We start from the raw sequence: 17,033 nt of genomic DNA on the forward strand, positions 1-17,033 counted from the left end.
CAACATAGAGATTGACTTTTGACATTGAAAGTGTTCAGCTGGTTCTGTATGAAAGGTGAAGGTCCAGATTAAAACACTGTTGTAGCAGCGAGTTTCTACACCTACACAGGTGTAAAACTATCATCAGTGTTTTTATCAGCAGTTCATATTCAGTAGCTCTGTGCAACATGGAACATCACTGAGTTACATCCAGCACATATCTCCAGATACTGGTTAATGTTTGGAGGCCTCAGATGAAAGGGTGCAGACTAGGAGGGAAGAAGAAGAAGAAGAAGAAGAAGAAGAAGAAAAAGCGACACTTAAAAGCTGGCACCTATAGAAAACTCCCCAGAGAAAACGCTGGAGCAAAACATGAAATCACCTCCAACTCTTCAAAGATATGGCACTCGCTCTAACTCTGGCAAACAGGGAATACTGATGAAAGCAGGAAATGTTCCCACGGGAATGCAAATGAATGTGCTCCTCCTCTTCCTTCGACCCACAGGAACACAAAATGCCCACACCAAGAATACATCCATCCATCCATCCATCTACCCATGGCGCTACACTCAGCCAAGAATTCCCTTATCTGCCTCTCGTCAAGTAAATGCCTCAGCTGTAGGAGATTTGGCAAGAAAGATGAAGAGAGACAGAGGATGCTTACTTCTATTGTTCAGCAGTTTTCAGTATGGCTCTTATCCCTGCCTTGTTTCTATTGTTAAGCGGTTCTTTGAGAGTCTTTATGGAGCGGAAGAAAAATGGAGGTGTGCACGGTTTTTGTTTTTCCTTTATCGAGTGGCAACAGGGACAGCACCTGCTTGTTTAAATCTGGCAGACACAGACTTTATACTGATGACTTCCACTGCCGGGCTATTTTCTATGATCCAGCCTCCTAAAAGCGCTAAAAACATTAAGCACTTGAGGAACTTGCAGGGGGTTGATGTGTTTTTCCCATGCAAGGCCTTTGACCTCCTTCTGTTCTCAAGGATCGCGCTCCTCTTATCTAACATTCTCTATGAGTAGGTCTGCGTAGTTATGACGCAAGCACATTTCCAAGTATCCCCAGCAATTCAGTCTAAATGAAAGATATCTCATCAACAAACACAAACCTTCTTCAAAGTCTGTGCCTCTCATAGATGTGATTCATTCATTTTAATAACTCAAGTCTCATGATGTAGACATTTTTCACATAGTGCAAAAAGGTATTCAAATTAATTCAAATAACTGAATAGCACAGCCCTGTTGCCAACCATGGCCAAAGTCTGATTTGCCAAACCAAATGTGGACATTTTACAGTTAGTCGATGAGATTTGTGGCCCTGAACTCATCGACTTCCCATGCCCACATCAACCGTCTACCTTGACCAGACTTGGCAGGCATTTATTATGCCAGTGTACTCGTGACATAAGGGGTGGAGGTGCGAAAGAGAAACAGAGAGATACGGTCCAGTGTCATGTCTTATGACCTAATGACCTTCACCCAGCGTGGCCCCAGCATGACTCTGAGCAGTAAGAGCAAACAGCCAGCCAGTAACAGCTTAGCACTGACCACTGCTGGAACGGTGCCAGCTGGTAGGAACCAGAGCGAGAGCATCAAAAGCTTCAATGCACTGCCTAAAAGGATTGAGCATGATCCCAGTGTGTAATTCTTTTCCTCCCTATCTGGGATATGGAGGACGGAAATAAAGCCAAATGCTCTTAATGTCTAAAAAGGAAAAGAGATAATTTAGTTGGTGCGAGGACGTACGTATCGTACTCAGCTGTCCATTTTGAGAAATATTTCTACAGTGTGTCTGCATGGCTGTTTGTGTGCATGTTACAGTACATTGCAATGAGCACACCAAGCTGCTGGGCTTGAGAAACAGGCTTCCACTCTGTTGGCATCTGGTCGTAGGTAGCAGAGTATGAAGGCAGTGCAGACCTCAGTGCTGGAGCCCTGCCTGGGTGTTTATTGCAGGCCCATAGCTCGGATCTCCACCGTCTGTGAACCAGCACCAGGCTGACAAATGCCTAAGAGGTGATAGTGAGACTGGGTGAGAGCACTGAAGCACCCGTAGGAAAAACAATTCCGGACTGAACCCTCAAACAACCTCATATAACGGAGCTGTCAACACCCCTAAGCTTGAAAAATGACGGGGAAGGACTCACTGTTTGTAGGATTACAGCTAGTTATCAGAGGCTGGTGGCTAAACCAAGCTGTTTGAAGTGAAATCATGTACAGTACATTCAAGGGAACATTAATTATCAAGGGGCTATGCGTTGCTGCATAAGGACCAGTACTTAAAAAGAGACTACAGTAATGGAATGACTAATGGAGAAAACTTAAATTTTAAAAATTACTTTTTATGACTTGGGTCTTGGCCGCATGCTGCAGCAGTGGTTTGCACTGTTGCCTCACAGCAAGAAGGGTCTAGTTTCAAACCCCGGTTGAGGCGTTTTGTGTGGGTACTCCGGCTTCCTCCCACAGTCCAAAAACATGCACAATAGGTTAACTGGCGACTCTGAAGTACCCACAGGTGAGAATGAGAGTGTGAATGCTTGTTTGTCTCTATATGTCAGCCCTGCCATAGACTGGCGACCTGTACCCCGCCCTCGCTCAATGTCAGCTGGGATTGGCTCCAGCCCTCCCGCGACCCTTATAAGGATAAGCGGTATAGATGGACTGGATTTGGGTCTCATTTTTGAAGCTGTGGCCAACATTACCACTTTGTTTGGGGGTAAAAGTTAAGGTTAGCACAACTCAAACATCAGTAGTAATCTGTCATTACACAGCAAAACCATGTGTGTGCACAACTATGGCAGGTATGTTTACACAGTTAAAGTTCTACCATGATGGATTTTTACAATGGACAGTTTGAATAATGATTTTACCAATCACCTATGTCTTCTCTTTCATAGATGTTTCCCTCAAAGTACCTGATTTAAAACATGATCAACTGTTTCCTGCATCCTCAAGCGTAGCGTAGTTTAGCAAAGACTCTGTGTTCAAAGATCTCAGCAATTATCTCAGTGAGCACAATCTTCTTATCATTCGTTATTATTATTACCATAGGAACACCAAAGACCCAAGATGTAATAAACTGGATTTACACTTTAATGCGTTGTACAGGCGAGTGATCCAAAACATATTACCATGTGTCTGAACCTCTCTGCCAACTAGTTCATTTTGTTTTGTAGAAACTCTGCAGACCTTAGGAATCTGAGGCCAGTCTATAGACAGCAATGGAAAACTCTCCTCCCGACAGTAACTCTGGTTAGTTTCTTGTTAAGATCCAAACAACTTCACTGTCACATTCGATTCATCTCAAGTATAACGATAGCTAACTGTGTCCACATGCCTTTTTCTGTACATCTTGTGTGCTGGAACTGCTCCAGATCGGAGTTTCAAAGCCGAAGTCTCAGTGTTACACAATCAGATCTCATCCATGCTTGAGAATTGTGTCACAACTACTACTTCATTGTCACCTCTGTTTGGGCTGTAGGCGATTATTGTGTGTTTGTCATTCATGTGTAGCAGCCGTCACTGTGTAAGTTCCTCTCTCTTATCCTTCTGCTGTTCAAGCTGTCACAGGTTCATATTTTACAGCTTACTGCCTTGCTTACTTAGAATCCACAATAATTGCTCTATTATCTTCCATTTAGACTGTCAACCTGTTGCAGTGCTTTGAGGGACTCTCTGGACCAGGTTGGCAGTGGAGTCCTTGATTGAGGACAAAAATTTCATTAAACTTTTTTTAGAAACAGAGAAAACAAAAAGTGCAAGCTCAGACATCCTGGGGTAGGGTGGTCAGGCTGATGTACTAAATGCCTCACGGGAGATCCATTTCCACTTGGCTGGCTGTGGATCCAATCAGCCAGCAGGAGAGAACTCTGTCAACCAAATGTCAGAGACGAGGCCACTGACTCACCACCTGGAGTCATCACCCTAAATCGCTCGCCGACTATCCTTTTTAAATCCGTGACAACACTGAGATGCTAAATAAATGTGATGGGTACCTGGAAAAATGAGTCATGTATCACTGATCTCCACGGTCAAGTCTAAATGTCAAATTGAGCAATGACGCTATGACGCTAATCCCTATGTTTGGGTCCATTTACAGATTACACGAAGCCTAATACCCAGCTAGTAGTCACAGCATTGTATCATGACAGCCAAGCCTGTGTTGTGCAGTTGAGTGCGTTGAGTCTCGCTGATCAGCCATGTGTTTATTTACTAGTCACTCCATGCTCTCTGCTCCTCATCATTCTCAGGGAAGGCTCCCAGTGCCAGCTCCATCCCATCTCCCATAAACTATCAGCAAGGCCGGAGCGATGTGAGGCGGCCATATTTACAGCCCTGGAAGCAATTGGAGGTTAACAATGAGGCCTGGCTTCTACGGTTTATGAGCTACTGCAAAATTGCCACAATGATTAAAATCTCCGTCAGGTGAAAGACAATGGTGCAGCCCTTTCTCTCAACCCTCCTGTGAAATATCTCCTCACATTTGCCCTCCTCCCCTCTCCCCTCCTCTACTCTCCTCGACCCCGTTTGCAGGCCTTTACCTTGGCTAACTGGGCTTTATTGTCCACTGTCTTATTAATGTCTCTGCACTGAGAATTGTTGGCCTTCCCTTTGTGTGTGTGTGTGTGTGTGAGTGAGTGAGTGAGTGAGTGAGTGAGTGTAGTGTTTGTGTGTGTGTGTGTGTGTGTGTGTGTGTGTGTGTGTGTGTGTGTGTGTGTGTGTGTGTGTGTGTGTGTGTTGGTCTATAACATAGGGTTCTTAAGATATCAGTTCATCATAGATTTATTAACCTGACACTTAAAGACATTTTTCATCTCCTGTTATTATGCAGAAAATAAACCACTACACTAGAACACTTTGAAAAGACTTTAAAAAGACTAAAGTCTGACACTCCCTCACATCTAAAGACAAGATTTTTTAGTCACACTCTATAAGACTTTGTAAAGACCGGGGATCTTGCAGGGTCACTATTTGCAAGATTAGATTCCTTTCCATCACGCCCCTGGTGGAAATTTACAGGAAGAAAGACATTTTTTTTCCAAACTTTTTTGCTGTTTGAAATTCTACATCATCATCATCATTATTATTATCATTATTATTATTAAATAAAGTTAGTGACTAAACACTATTATTGTCATGATCTGCCCCTAAAATTGGTATTTATAATTCCGTTTTATTTTGAAATTTTTTCCTTGTGGTCCAATTGCCCTTGCCTCTCTTATGTATTCAATAACAACTCGGTTTGCTGCTTCCTGTTTGGTGCTGGAGAGAGCGTCATTTAACTGTTTGAATGAGCCAAGACTAAAAAACTTCCGATAGAATTAAACACGTTTGAAATTGTGAAATGAGCTATATGTCCGTGACACGGCAGGTTCGCATCGCAGTAACTCTTAAGAACTGCACGCTCCATAAAAAAGAAAAAAATTCTGAGTTCTTACAAGTTATGAAGAGAAGAGGCAAAAGGTGCCGTTATTCTCAGTCGTGGGGTGGGGTGGGGGGAGGGGGGGTTGCGGGAGAAGAAACAAACAGACAACTCCCAGTCAAACAGCAGCTGGACACATGTTTTACTCAATACAGTCTGCATTGTTTGTGCATTGTTCGTGCACTGTATTGATCAACTGACAACCGTCATTACAGCAAGTCCCTTTACATCACAGACAGTTATTTTACAGAGCAGAGCCACAGCTCTGCTTTTCTTTCCTGCTGCTATCAGATGTATAAATCTGACCACACCAGCTGAAATGTATAATATAATAATACTGTATAAGAATATCACAATTATATTGTTTTCACATTATCATACAGAATATATTGTACACTATATGAAAATACAGCATATATTGTGAAAACTAATCTTATTACCATACATTTATACATTGTTATTTTAAGGCCGTGTATATATTTTTCTTCCTCAGTTTTCCTTCGTGTGTCTGTTTGAGCAACCCATCTACCCAACGTCAGTGACACAAGTGGTCCTTCGTTTATCTTTCAGTCAACGTTAATGATTTCCATTTTCATCCAATCTTCTCCTCTCCTCTGTCTCTTTTTGTCCTCTAGCCTTTTTGTTTCCTGTGGAGACCCCAACCCTCCTCTTTTTTGCCTTCATCGTTCATCCCTCTCATCCTGAACACGAGATGAAGGGGCGGACCCACAAAAGCAATCCCCGACAGACAGGAAAAGGAAGACGCAGAGCACAGAATCCACATCTCATCCATATTAACAAGACACACGCGAACATACACACACGTCCCCACATGCATGGTCATATGTAAGCACTGAATGGCATGAGAACAAAAGTGCACCCTGTTTTATAAAACCTTAATGTCAACCTGTCAGACAAAGTGGTAACCATTTAGAAGCTCCCCTGGAGGTGGCACACACACAAACACACAACTACACACACACACACACACACACACAAAAACACCTTGAGACAGTGTAAATCTATTGCCTGAAAAGCAGGTGGCCAGAGAGATTTTCCATGTCTTTCAAAAAAATAAAAACCACCCCAAGTCAGTCCCTGTAATTGCCAACCCCCCTCCCCCCAACACACTCTGTCAACTATTTAAGCTGCAATTTTAGTGATTTGCAGGCAAAGAAAGAAAGGTGCAGAAGCAAACATTTGCTGCTCAGTCACAGCCTTTCACTGAGGCTAGAGGAAATGTAATTACTTCCTCTACAGAAGATCCAGCTCCACATCTTCCCACTCCTCTTAACTCCTGATTTTCTTGCGTTTCCTTCAATCAACTACTGGCCTGTCTTTTGTCTGTCCTCTCCATGTTTTTTTATTTTTTTTTATTTTTCCTACTTCCATCGAATGTGGTCAGTTTAACACTCCCTGTAGTTCCTCTCTCCTGCTACCGCTTTCTCTATCCATTTGACAACAAACAAGAGAGGCGCTGGACGTATTTACAAGGCTTTTATCAGAAGCCTTTACTCACACCACTCTCTCTCTGTCGCTTGCACTTGTGTCTGTGAGAGAAACAGAGAGATGAAAAGTGACTTTATTTGACAGACGACTGTCATTTAGAGACTTAACATGCGTGCAGGTCTTATAAAAGTCCTCGTTAAATCAATTTACGCAGTAAGCAATGTGTATGTATATATAGATATATATAGATATATCTATATATATCTATATATCTATATATAGATATATAGATATATATATATCTGTGTGTGTGTGTGTGTGTGTGTGTGTGTGTAGCTCTACTGGGCAGCTTTACAAAACATTAGAGGAGCTTAACAGAGGAGGCAAACTCTCCCTCTGTCCCTCTGACCCATATTACAGCACATTAAACACACTTAAACATCCCCCCTTCCCTCTCTCTCTCTCTCTCTCTCTGTCTCTCTCTCTCTCCCTGCCTCTTTCTATCTCTATCTCTCCCTGTAAGACACGTACACATCCAGTGTGTAACTTATCTCAGGCTATCAGGCCTGGAAACACAGACTACAGCTTTGACCTTTGGCACTGACATTTTGCAAGTGAAGGAGAGCTCTCACTGGAGCAGCCTCACATTACGTCGCTTTGCATTTCCTCGAGATCTCGGTGCCGTATGAGCAGCCAAGTCTGGAGGTCTGCGAGACATAGTATGCTACGTACACACACATGCACACTCAGGTCAGGAATTGCTGGAACAAAGAGAGCTAGTAAATGGGCATGTAAATTATAGATGGAGAGAGATGTGGCTATAGAGCCGAACAGAAAGATCTTAAGGGTGAGCTGTGTTGACATGCACACGCACGCACACACATTTGAAAGGCTACAACGTAGTGCTTGTTACCAATAGAGCGGTGTTATAGACAACCATAAATGGATCCCAGTCTTCTCCTCTCAAGATCATAAATCCAAATAAGCACCTCCTGTAGCGGGCCAATCCTATCTCCTATACTGTAATTGTGATGATTTAGAGCGTGTTTACCATCCAAGTATGAGCACAGTTCATCTAAGTGATCATTATTTGATGCAATCCAAATCCATCACTCGTTGTTTAGGGAGCAAATGACAAAGCGAGGCCATTAAAATTCATAAAGAGCGTGCCATAAACTTTCTGACACATTTTCAGTGACTTCAGCAGAATGCTTACAGTGCAGCAGAATATTTGAGCTTCAGTGCACGAGACTGACTCATCCTGAGAGCCGCTTTTCATTTGACTGCTACAGAAGAGGAGTCCTAACGCTATCAGGCAGGTTTAGAGTTTAGAAGAGGGCCGTTCAGAAACACCCCTGCCGACTTCCCCTCATGACTCTTATCTCTTCAAGCACATTTCCTAAAGCCTTCACTTAAATCGATTTTGAAGACGACTGCATTTTATAGAATGAGATGTATCGTGCTCTTTTCTTTGCTGTTCCCCCCGTGGCTATAGTCGACAGCCGCACAGCAATATCGTAACAATTTAGGTTTTAACTTTTAACTTTGTTTAAACTCCTGCAGCTACAGATTGTGTATGGCCAAGTACACGTATTGTGTATCAGAGTGATGTTACACTCCCAATAACATAGTTACTACTGCACATGCAGGTCAGAAATCAGTTGGACTGTGATATGATACAGGAAAATATAATCTCTCAGCACTTTATCAGGAACACCATACTAATACTGGGTAGGGTCCTCCAGTTGCTCTAAAACAGCCTCGGTCCTTCACGGCCGCAAGATGTCGGAAACTTCTGCTCCATGTTGACATGATTGAATCACATCATTTGTGCAAATTTGTCAGCTGCACGTTCACGCTGCCAAACTGGTTTGAGAGACTTTTGCTTTGTGACACGGAGCATTATCCTGCTGTATGTAGCCGTTAAGAGGTGGTAAACTGTGGCCATAAAGGGATGCACATGGTCGGCAACAACACTCAGATAGCCTGCGGCATTCAAAACAATGATTGATTGGTATTAAGGGGCCTAATGTGAGCCAAGAAAACATTCCCCAAACCATTACACCACCACCAGCCTGGACTGTCGACACAAGGCAGGTTCATGGATTCATGCTGTTGATGCCAAAGTCTGACCCCGCCATCTGTGTGCCTCAGCAGAAATCCAGATTCATCACACCAGGCTAGGTTTTTTTTCCAGTCTTCAACCTGACGTGAACCTCAGGGCCCAACGTGTTGTGCATTCTGAGACGCTCACCATCGCTGTAAAGAGTGGTTATCTGAGTTACTGTAGCCTTTCTGTCAGCTCCAACCAATCGGGTCATTCTCCTCTGACCTTTGTTATTAACGAGGTGTTCCCATCCACAGAACGGCTGCTCACTAGATGTTTCTTGCACCATTCTGAGCGAACTCTACAGTCCACGTCGAAGCAACTGAGATCCAGATTCATCACATTCTGATGTTTGATGTGAAACATTAACTGAAGCTCCTGACCTGTACCTGCAGGATTTCATGCACTGCACTGCTGCAACATGATTGGCTGACTGGATAACTGAATGAATAAGCAGGTGTGATAAAAGTGCTCAGCGAGTGTCTCCGGACCACAATCAGCACGGATATTTAAAATCGGGTCCCGGTTGGGTGCCACTTCCTGATTAAAGTAAAACAACATTCAGAATAAACTCGACTGTTACTCATTGTTAACTGTCTAATTCATCTGAATTCACTCCACATACAGCACCTTCGCAGGGACTTCCTTTATAGCTCTGGGTAATGATCCTATCTAGCAGGCAGAGACGTAAAAGCTTTTTTATTATCAAAATACCAATAACTAGACCTGATACAGCTCATTAATCTGTGTCCGTCCACGGCCCTCGCTCTTCAGTGGTTTTGGTCTCTTTCAACATCAAACATTCCGCACGGCCAAGCATGCAGTGAACATTTAATTGATGCGGATTGTTTGCCTTCGTGGCCTGATTATTCAGCACTTCAGGTAGTTGTACCAATAAACGAGTCTCAGGCAAGATACTACTTCAAGGTAGACAGTCTGTCAACATGAGTGGCAAGTACTGGGGTAGGAACCCCGTCGAGTGAGGCTGAGGGAGGAGGGGCTGATAATAAATTGCCTGTCTCAAGGCCAAACGATTAGTGGTGAATCTTGAGAGTTTTAAAAGTGTCTTTTTTTTTTTCTACTTTACTAACATAGACAGAAAACGGCTTCATATCATTTGTGTAAGAGAGATAAAAGAGCGCAGCACAGGAGAGGTGTTTCTGACTGCTCCTTGTAGTTTCACACCCTGAGACACAAACTCTTATTGTCAGTGCTTTCTCATCTCATTTTGGAATTAAAACCTGTTGTCCTGCAGAGAACAGACAACCACAAATAAGCAGTTGTGTATAAAATAAACATTTCCTGAGTGTAGCAGGCCCCTCACCCCAATTATCCCTTCCAAGCATGAGCTAGCAAGATATTTCTCTTTGTAATCCGTCTCCGCAGACATTCAGATCAGACTGTAAACATTTGCACACAGAGCTTAGTACAGATTTGGAAAGCTGCGTTGTCAAAAAATTATGACAGCAGTTTCTTTTTCTTTTTTGGAGGAGGAATTTTGATAATAATCCCCATTTGGACCGCTTGTTGGAACCAACAGGAGTTTGGCATCTCACCACGCAGTTGGAGCAATTTTTTTCTCTGCAGGTTCTGGAGTAGCCTGGAACTTCTCTGTGAGTCTAGAACTGCTGTACTTAACCCTAAAATCCAGCCACTGTCAGGGGAGCCGAGAGTAAAGCTTGAGATTGTCTCAGTGGTTTACTGCAGCACGTACCAAGTGTGAATGATCTCTGGCAATTGTCCAAACTCTGTCTCATGTTCTCCTGTTTGATATCAGTGTCTGTTTAATTTGACATCTCTCAGGATTAACACTGTTGCAGAAATAAACCATGGAGGAGGAGGTTAAATTGCATGATGTATTCACAATATATTTTGAACTGGAAACAATAATAAAATTCACTGTGGTGGGCGGGGTCACGAGGTGAAGCTGTAGATGGGTTTCAGTTAAAAGGAAAGTTTTTTAAATGATGAAATCTGACCCTTCTGCATCAGCCCATTTCATAAAAACCTTCACCTGTATGCAGATTCTGTTTTGCTTCGTCCCTAATCTCTTTTCCATTATGGAAGGAGGGTGCTGTTTTTTTTGTTTTTTTTCGAGCACTAATCAGTGGTTGCACAGAGAAAGGAGCCCAATGTGTTTGATGATAATTAAGATCTGAAGAGTGATTGTTGCAGTGCTGATGAGCTCCTCCACACACATGAGCAATCAGTGGTGTTTGTGTATCAAACAAACAATACTTACAATACATAACTGTTTTTTAGGAGTGCCTACATGAATTTTTATATTTTGTCAACTTTCACTTTTACTCCGCTGCATTTCCTGAATAAAATGTGAAACTTTTTACTCCGATACGTTTCCCCTAAGCATCTTCATGACTTTGTTCCTTCAAAATAAAATAGGAAGGAATTTGGTAGCCTGATGATGTTGGACTTCAGCTCAAGAAGAGCGAGACTGAATTCTCGTAGTTTTGAAAACCAAATTCTGTTGAAAATGAACGGCAAATGTTTTCAATTTAAAGTAATGACTGAGTTGTTACTGTAGGGAAGGAAGGGAGGAGGGAGAGAGGAAGGGAAGGGGGAATCTCTCTCTCACCCCCAACTTTCCTGTCTCTCTCTCTTACTGCTACTTTAATAAAGGCATAAAAAAGCCCCAAAAAAATAACTTGGGAGAGATGTGCTCCATTTTTAAGATAGTGCTTGCTTTTTTATTAGCAGCATTTATTTGTACTATTACTTTCATTACTTATATTTAATATCAGGAAATTACTTTTTATACTCAAGTACTGGAAATATCAGATACTTTAAGACTTTTACTCAAGTAACATTCTAAAAACCAGAGTCGTTTTCTGGTAAGATACAGTATCTGTACTTTTACTTATTTCTGGCTTTCAGGAATTTCATCCCTCCCACTGTGAGCAATAAGCCTCATTGTTGCTTAGTCAGAGGGATGTGGGTGAGGGAGGGTGAGCGTGTTTAGGCATCACATTAATATTCGGTCCAGAGTGGTGAGACAGAAAAGAAGACAGAAAGTAAAAGAAAGAAAGACTCACTGCCGCCTCGTCCTCCCTGCTGTCGCTGGTGTCCTCACTCTTGTGGTGGCCGGCTGAGGAGCGAGTGTCCCTCTTACGGCTGGCGTCCGTCCCCTCCGTCTGTCTCTCTCCATCTGGGCCAAGGTGAAAACATGGACACGGGTCGGAAAGCCAGCAAGCACCATCATCATCACCACAGTCATCATCATCCTCATCTCCATTTTAATCATCGTTAACAGCATCATTGTCATTCCGATCGCTATCATTATCATCATCATCACCGATAGCATAATTATAATTATGAATATCTTCATTATTATCCATCGTCAACGTGGTCAACAATAATTGCGAGCTATCACTCACTTTCCTTCCTACTGAGCCTCTCAACTGTAATCAAACCCAGATAAAACTTTCCACAGAAAAGAAGATTAAGTGGAAAAAAAATGTAACTAGAAAAGTGAAAAGAGACAAGAGAGAATAATAAGAGCCAGTCCAGAGGGGAAATGTGAAGAGGGGGGGGGGTGAAAATGGAAGAAAAAAATAAAAAAGAGGAAGAGATTGAGAAATGGAGAGACATAAAGAATAGCTTTTCTTGCTGTGGAGTGGAGCTGTTAGGATGCTGTCATGCCACAGATGGATTATGGGACTTTTGCTGCACAATGATGACAGTTGCCTTGGCCGGGAGAGAACAACCGGAATTTAAATCCACTCATTACGAGTGTGTGTGTTTATGCGTGTGTGTGTGTTTGTGGGTCCGTCACAGAGCATATGGTCAAAACTGCCAAATCTCTTTGTGCTGCCTGCAAAACACAACGCACATACATACACACACGCACACAGTGTCATGGACGATCAAACCTGAGCACAATTCAGTACAGAGCAGTACGGGATATTCAACACTTTATGAGAGCCAGGTTATTTGGAGTTACAAGGACTGAATGGATACTCATAAAGTTTCCTATAAGGGTTTCTGCCTCTACAAGTAGTTCATATAAAAAAGGGAATCCATACCCTATTCACTCCAATTTCTTTTTATTTGTATTGTACTGCATTCGATCCCATTTGGCTGACATGGTTCATGAATGCACAACATTGCTGCAGCTCAGATGGGCTGCCATAAAAGGTGGCGCCTGTGCCATTGACTCCCCTATAAAAAGCTGGGGAGTGGGTGAATTTTTCGGTGTCCCAAATGCATTACAGAGAAAGTGGTTCATTACTGTGGGGTGGCTGTAGTGTATGCACATGCATACAGCCACAGCCACACACACACACACACACACACACATACACACACACACACACACGAGGGGATGGATTGTGATTAAAAGAGAGAGGGGAGAACGGGTGGCTATAAAGCATAATGAGTACTAATGGTTTTCCAATATGTCCCCTTAACAATGAGTCTGAGTGGGCTGAATTAGATGGGGGGCTTTGGGGTAAGTTGTGTGTGCATGCGCGCGTGTGTGTGTGTGTGTTTGTGTGTGTGTGTGTGTGTGTGTGTCGGGGTGGAGCTGCTGGGAGGCTGATGTGGTCAAGGAGGAGAGAAAAAGGCAGATGGTCGTACAGTGCATGCTCACATTCATGTACAGAGACAGAGCAAAAAAAAAGAGAGGAGACGGCTGACCGACTGCGAGAGACAATCAAAGTCGAAAATAGAAATAAAATGTGGCAAAAGTTAAAGTTCTTCTCTTGTACAACTTGTACTGCCTCTCATGAAAGTCTCCAGCAAACATAATCTGTGTAGATGATCTGTTTTCCTCTTTTGTTTGGATATCCTCTCGCCTGTCTCCCTCTATTCCCTCTGCAATTCCACTGATTCCAGACAACTGTAGTAAGAATCTGCTTTGATCTGAAAAATCATCTCCTTTTGCTGAATAACTGAAACAGAGGAGAAACTTGCCGTGTTCATAATGCATTCCCCTTCAAACAGTTTCCCCCGTCTTTTCTCTCCCCTTGTGTGAGTTTATATTGTGTTGTATGTTTTCTGCACTGAAAAGGTCGAGACATAAACATAAGACCACACAATGGAAGGTGAGGAAGCTTTCCATTATCATTTGAGCCACAGGAACCGCGCTGTGAAAGCCGCCAGCCCGCCGTCCAACTTGACATGGACAGTCTAAGTACGGCCTGCGGGGTCTATCAAAGCACCACCAGATCAAAGAGCGAACACCAGAGAGTAGACGCGCTGAAACCTCGTCTCACTTCAAGCCCGACTTTCCTGCCATTGTTGAGCCAAAAATAGCTGGACACTTCAACTTCAAAGTTTTGATCTCAGTGTACAACTAAAGCCTCCTTTGTCAAAAGTTCTAAATGTAGGTTTTAGCTGTGTGTCTTAGTAGAAATGCCTCAGGATGCTCCAGTCTTTTCATTTCATTTCCAACAAAGAATATGACATGGCAAATAGAATAAAGCAAATTACCTAAAAGCAGCCCCAATGGAAAATAAATAGTAAATTCATTTCTTTATGCAATACAATTTATCTTATGCTTCATTGTGCTGTTTATTTTCGTTCTTCCTCTGCGTACACACCGCATGAGTCACTGCATGAGTCAACTGGCAGCACATCTCCCTTTAACCATTTATCTGAGACTATTACGAGCAGGCAATGCACCAGGGAGCGAGGTGAGATTCCCCTTTGCCCGGCCTCATTTATGTAAGTGATCACCTTAAATATGATTGAGCACGCAGAACACAAAAACATCACATCAGTCCCACTTGGAAATGAAATGAGTGATAAGTTCGAACCCCGAAATGGTGAAACCGACACTGAAATTTGTGCTGAAAATAACCTGTGAATAATATATGTTTTGAGTTGTTTATCATATAAAAAGGGACCTTGGAGATTTAAAAAAAAAAAAGAAAGAAAAAAAGAGTATCTTCACATATGCATCATAAGCTGACCGCAATATAATGTGATTCGCATGTCAAGGAAATATTCAAGTATTCAAGCTTTCTGTAATGTCATAAATAGAGACAAGACTGAGGGAGAGACAAAGAAAATCACCTCTGGAAACATCAGCCACATGTCAGAAAGCTGTCGACCAACATTAGGAAGAAAACTTCAACAAAGAACTCACTTTCAAATCATTTCTCTTCCTTTTTAGGTCCCTCAAGCATCATCTTTTGAAGTGTGAAGAGAATAATTTTTGACTGAACTTCTTTCCTGACAAAAAAAAAAAAAAAAGTTCTTAAGCGCTAAAAGTACTATATGCTTCTCTGTAGCCTATGCAGAGCCAGAGAACAGTTATCAATTAAAAAAATTAGGTGAAGTGCACCGTGGAAATACCTTCCTGCCGGTACTTACATCATCACAGTTACCTTTAAATCATTAGTCAACCTTTAGGAAAGAGTCACTTTATATGAATAAATGTCAGTAAAATGTAAAAAGAACATTCACTGCTAATATATTCTTCTAATATCTCCCCAAAAGGAGCAGATAATGAGAACTGCAAAGCACTTTGTGTGTGTGTTGTGTGTGTGTGTGTGTGTGTGTGTGTGTGTGTGTGTGTGTGTGTGTGTGTGTGTGTGTGTGTGTGTGTGTGTGTGTGTGTGTGTGTGCGCAACACAACATTTGTGGTCAAATGTTCAAACATCCTTTGCCAACATATCCCTCAGCACTCTTGAAAAAATAGGTTTGTGTTTGTGTGTGAGTGTATGAGTGTGTGAGTCCCAACTAAATGTATGCATCAAGTGTGGATACTGAAAGCTGCCGTGCCGCAATGAGAATGAGTCATAAATAATGTTCAGGGAGCAGTTTGATGAAGAAATGGTATTGTGGTGGCGAATCAGTCGTACACGCCATGAGGATGGAACCGTTGTTCTCCTAAGCCACCAGCATGCAGTGTCACCATGCACTCACATGTGGACTACGATGCAGCGTGCAGCAGCCGCCAGGCGAGCTCAATCTGACCCCCGTGGGGAGCTGCAGCGAGGCAGGAATCAGTCCATGGACTGTGATGGGACTTCCTCAAACCTCCATGCTAGCTCTAATGAAGTAATGAAGAGCGGACTGGCAGGTTAATGGAAGCCAATAGACTACGCGCTCCACCACCAGCAGGAGACCAGGCGGAATACTAATGATTGAGGAGCCTCCTCTCTTATGTCTCTTATGCGTTATCTGTTCATATCCCCAAGTCCTAAAACAGCACAGCTATTTACTGTGCAGATAAGATAGCGGAGAGCAACTTCTGTAACCTCCAGAGGACACAGATAGTGACTGTTTTTTTGGAGTGTTTTGTAGATTAAGTCTGTGACAGAGTACATTAAAAAGCATTATAAACAGGAGTCGTATCCAAGGTTGATGTGGGTGGAATCTGTAGATAGAGACGGAGGCTGGGGGAAACTTAGCTTCCTCTACTTTTGAGTAGTGAGTAATAAGTTCCACCTTGCATGGCTGCTCTTTTAAAACTAATGATATTCTAAACTCGATAGCTTTCAGAGAACCGCGGCTGTCAGAGCTCGCGTCTCCGCTGTACGTGTGCCAATTTATACATATTTGTGTATACGATGTATGCATACGCGTGTGCGTGTTGTATGTCTGCGTCTTGTCTTATCTTTGAATAAGACTGACAACAACTGCTGGGTCTCACTGCGAGGCGCTGCTCCACTGTATGTTAAGTGATAGACAGAATGGTGATACAGCAGAATGCTAATGACAGAATCAAAGGAGTGAGTACAGCAACAGCTACAAGAACTGCAACGAAGGGCAGTTAGAAAAGAAAAGGCGAGAAAGCTGAACATTTAGGAAGAGATAAATAAAACCGAGGTGGTTAAGTAAGACGAGTTTAGTCTGAGCATACGCGACAACTCCCAGTCATAACAAATTAACTAATAGTAATCTGTTCGGGAGCCCTTAGGATCTGCTCCATCTAACAGCCCCTTCGGTAAACAGTGGGGAAAAAACAGCATACAGTCACACACAGCAGCTCACAGTGGTTGCAGAAAATGCCAACGGTCAATATCACAATTCATTTGCCAGTGTTATATATAGAAGGCAGCTCCCACATGGTCTCCTTTGAAAAGGCACAGTCAAGCACACTTAATACGC

The 17,033-nt window shown here is 42.7% G+C and overlaps 1 protein-coding gene across 1 annotated transcript in view; it reads right to left on the reverse strand.

Moving 5' to 3' along the window:
* Positions 1-17,033, reverse strand: part of b4galnt4 (beta-1,4-N-acetyl-galactosaminyltransferase 4) — a 126,316-nt gene that overhangs the window by 73,772 nt on the left and 35,511 nt on the right. Inside the window, exon 2 of the mRNA XM_022754645.1 lies at positions 12,008-12,120. Within this exon, the coding sequence (XP_022610366.1) occupies positions 12,008-12,120 (113 nt within the window). The remainder of the gene's footprint in view (positions 1-12,007; positions 12,121-17,033) is intronic.

This window comes from Seriola dumerili, unplaced genomic scaffold (genome assembly GCF_002260705.1).
Source record: "Seriola dumerili isolate Sdu_G_001 unplaced genomic scaffold, Sdu_1.0 BDQW01000219.1, whole genome shotgun sequence".
In the NCBI taxonomy this organism is placed as follows: Eukaryota; Metazoa; Chordata; class Actinopteri; order Carangiformes; family Carangidae; genus Seriola; species Seriola dumerili.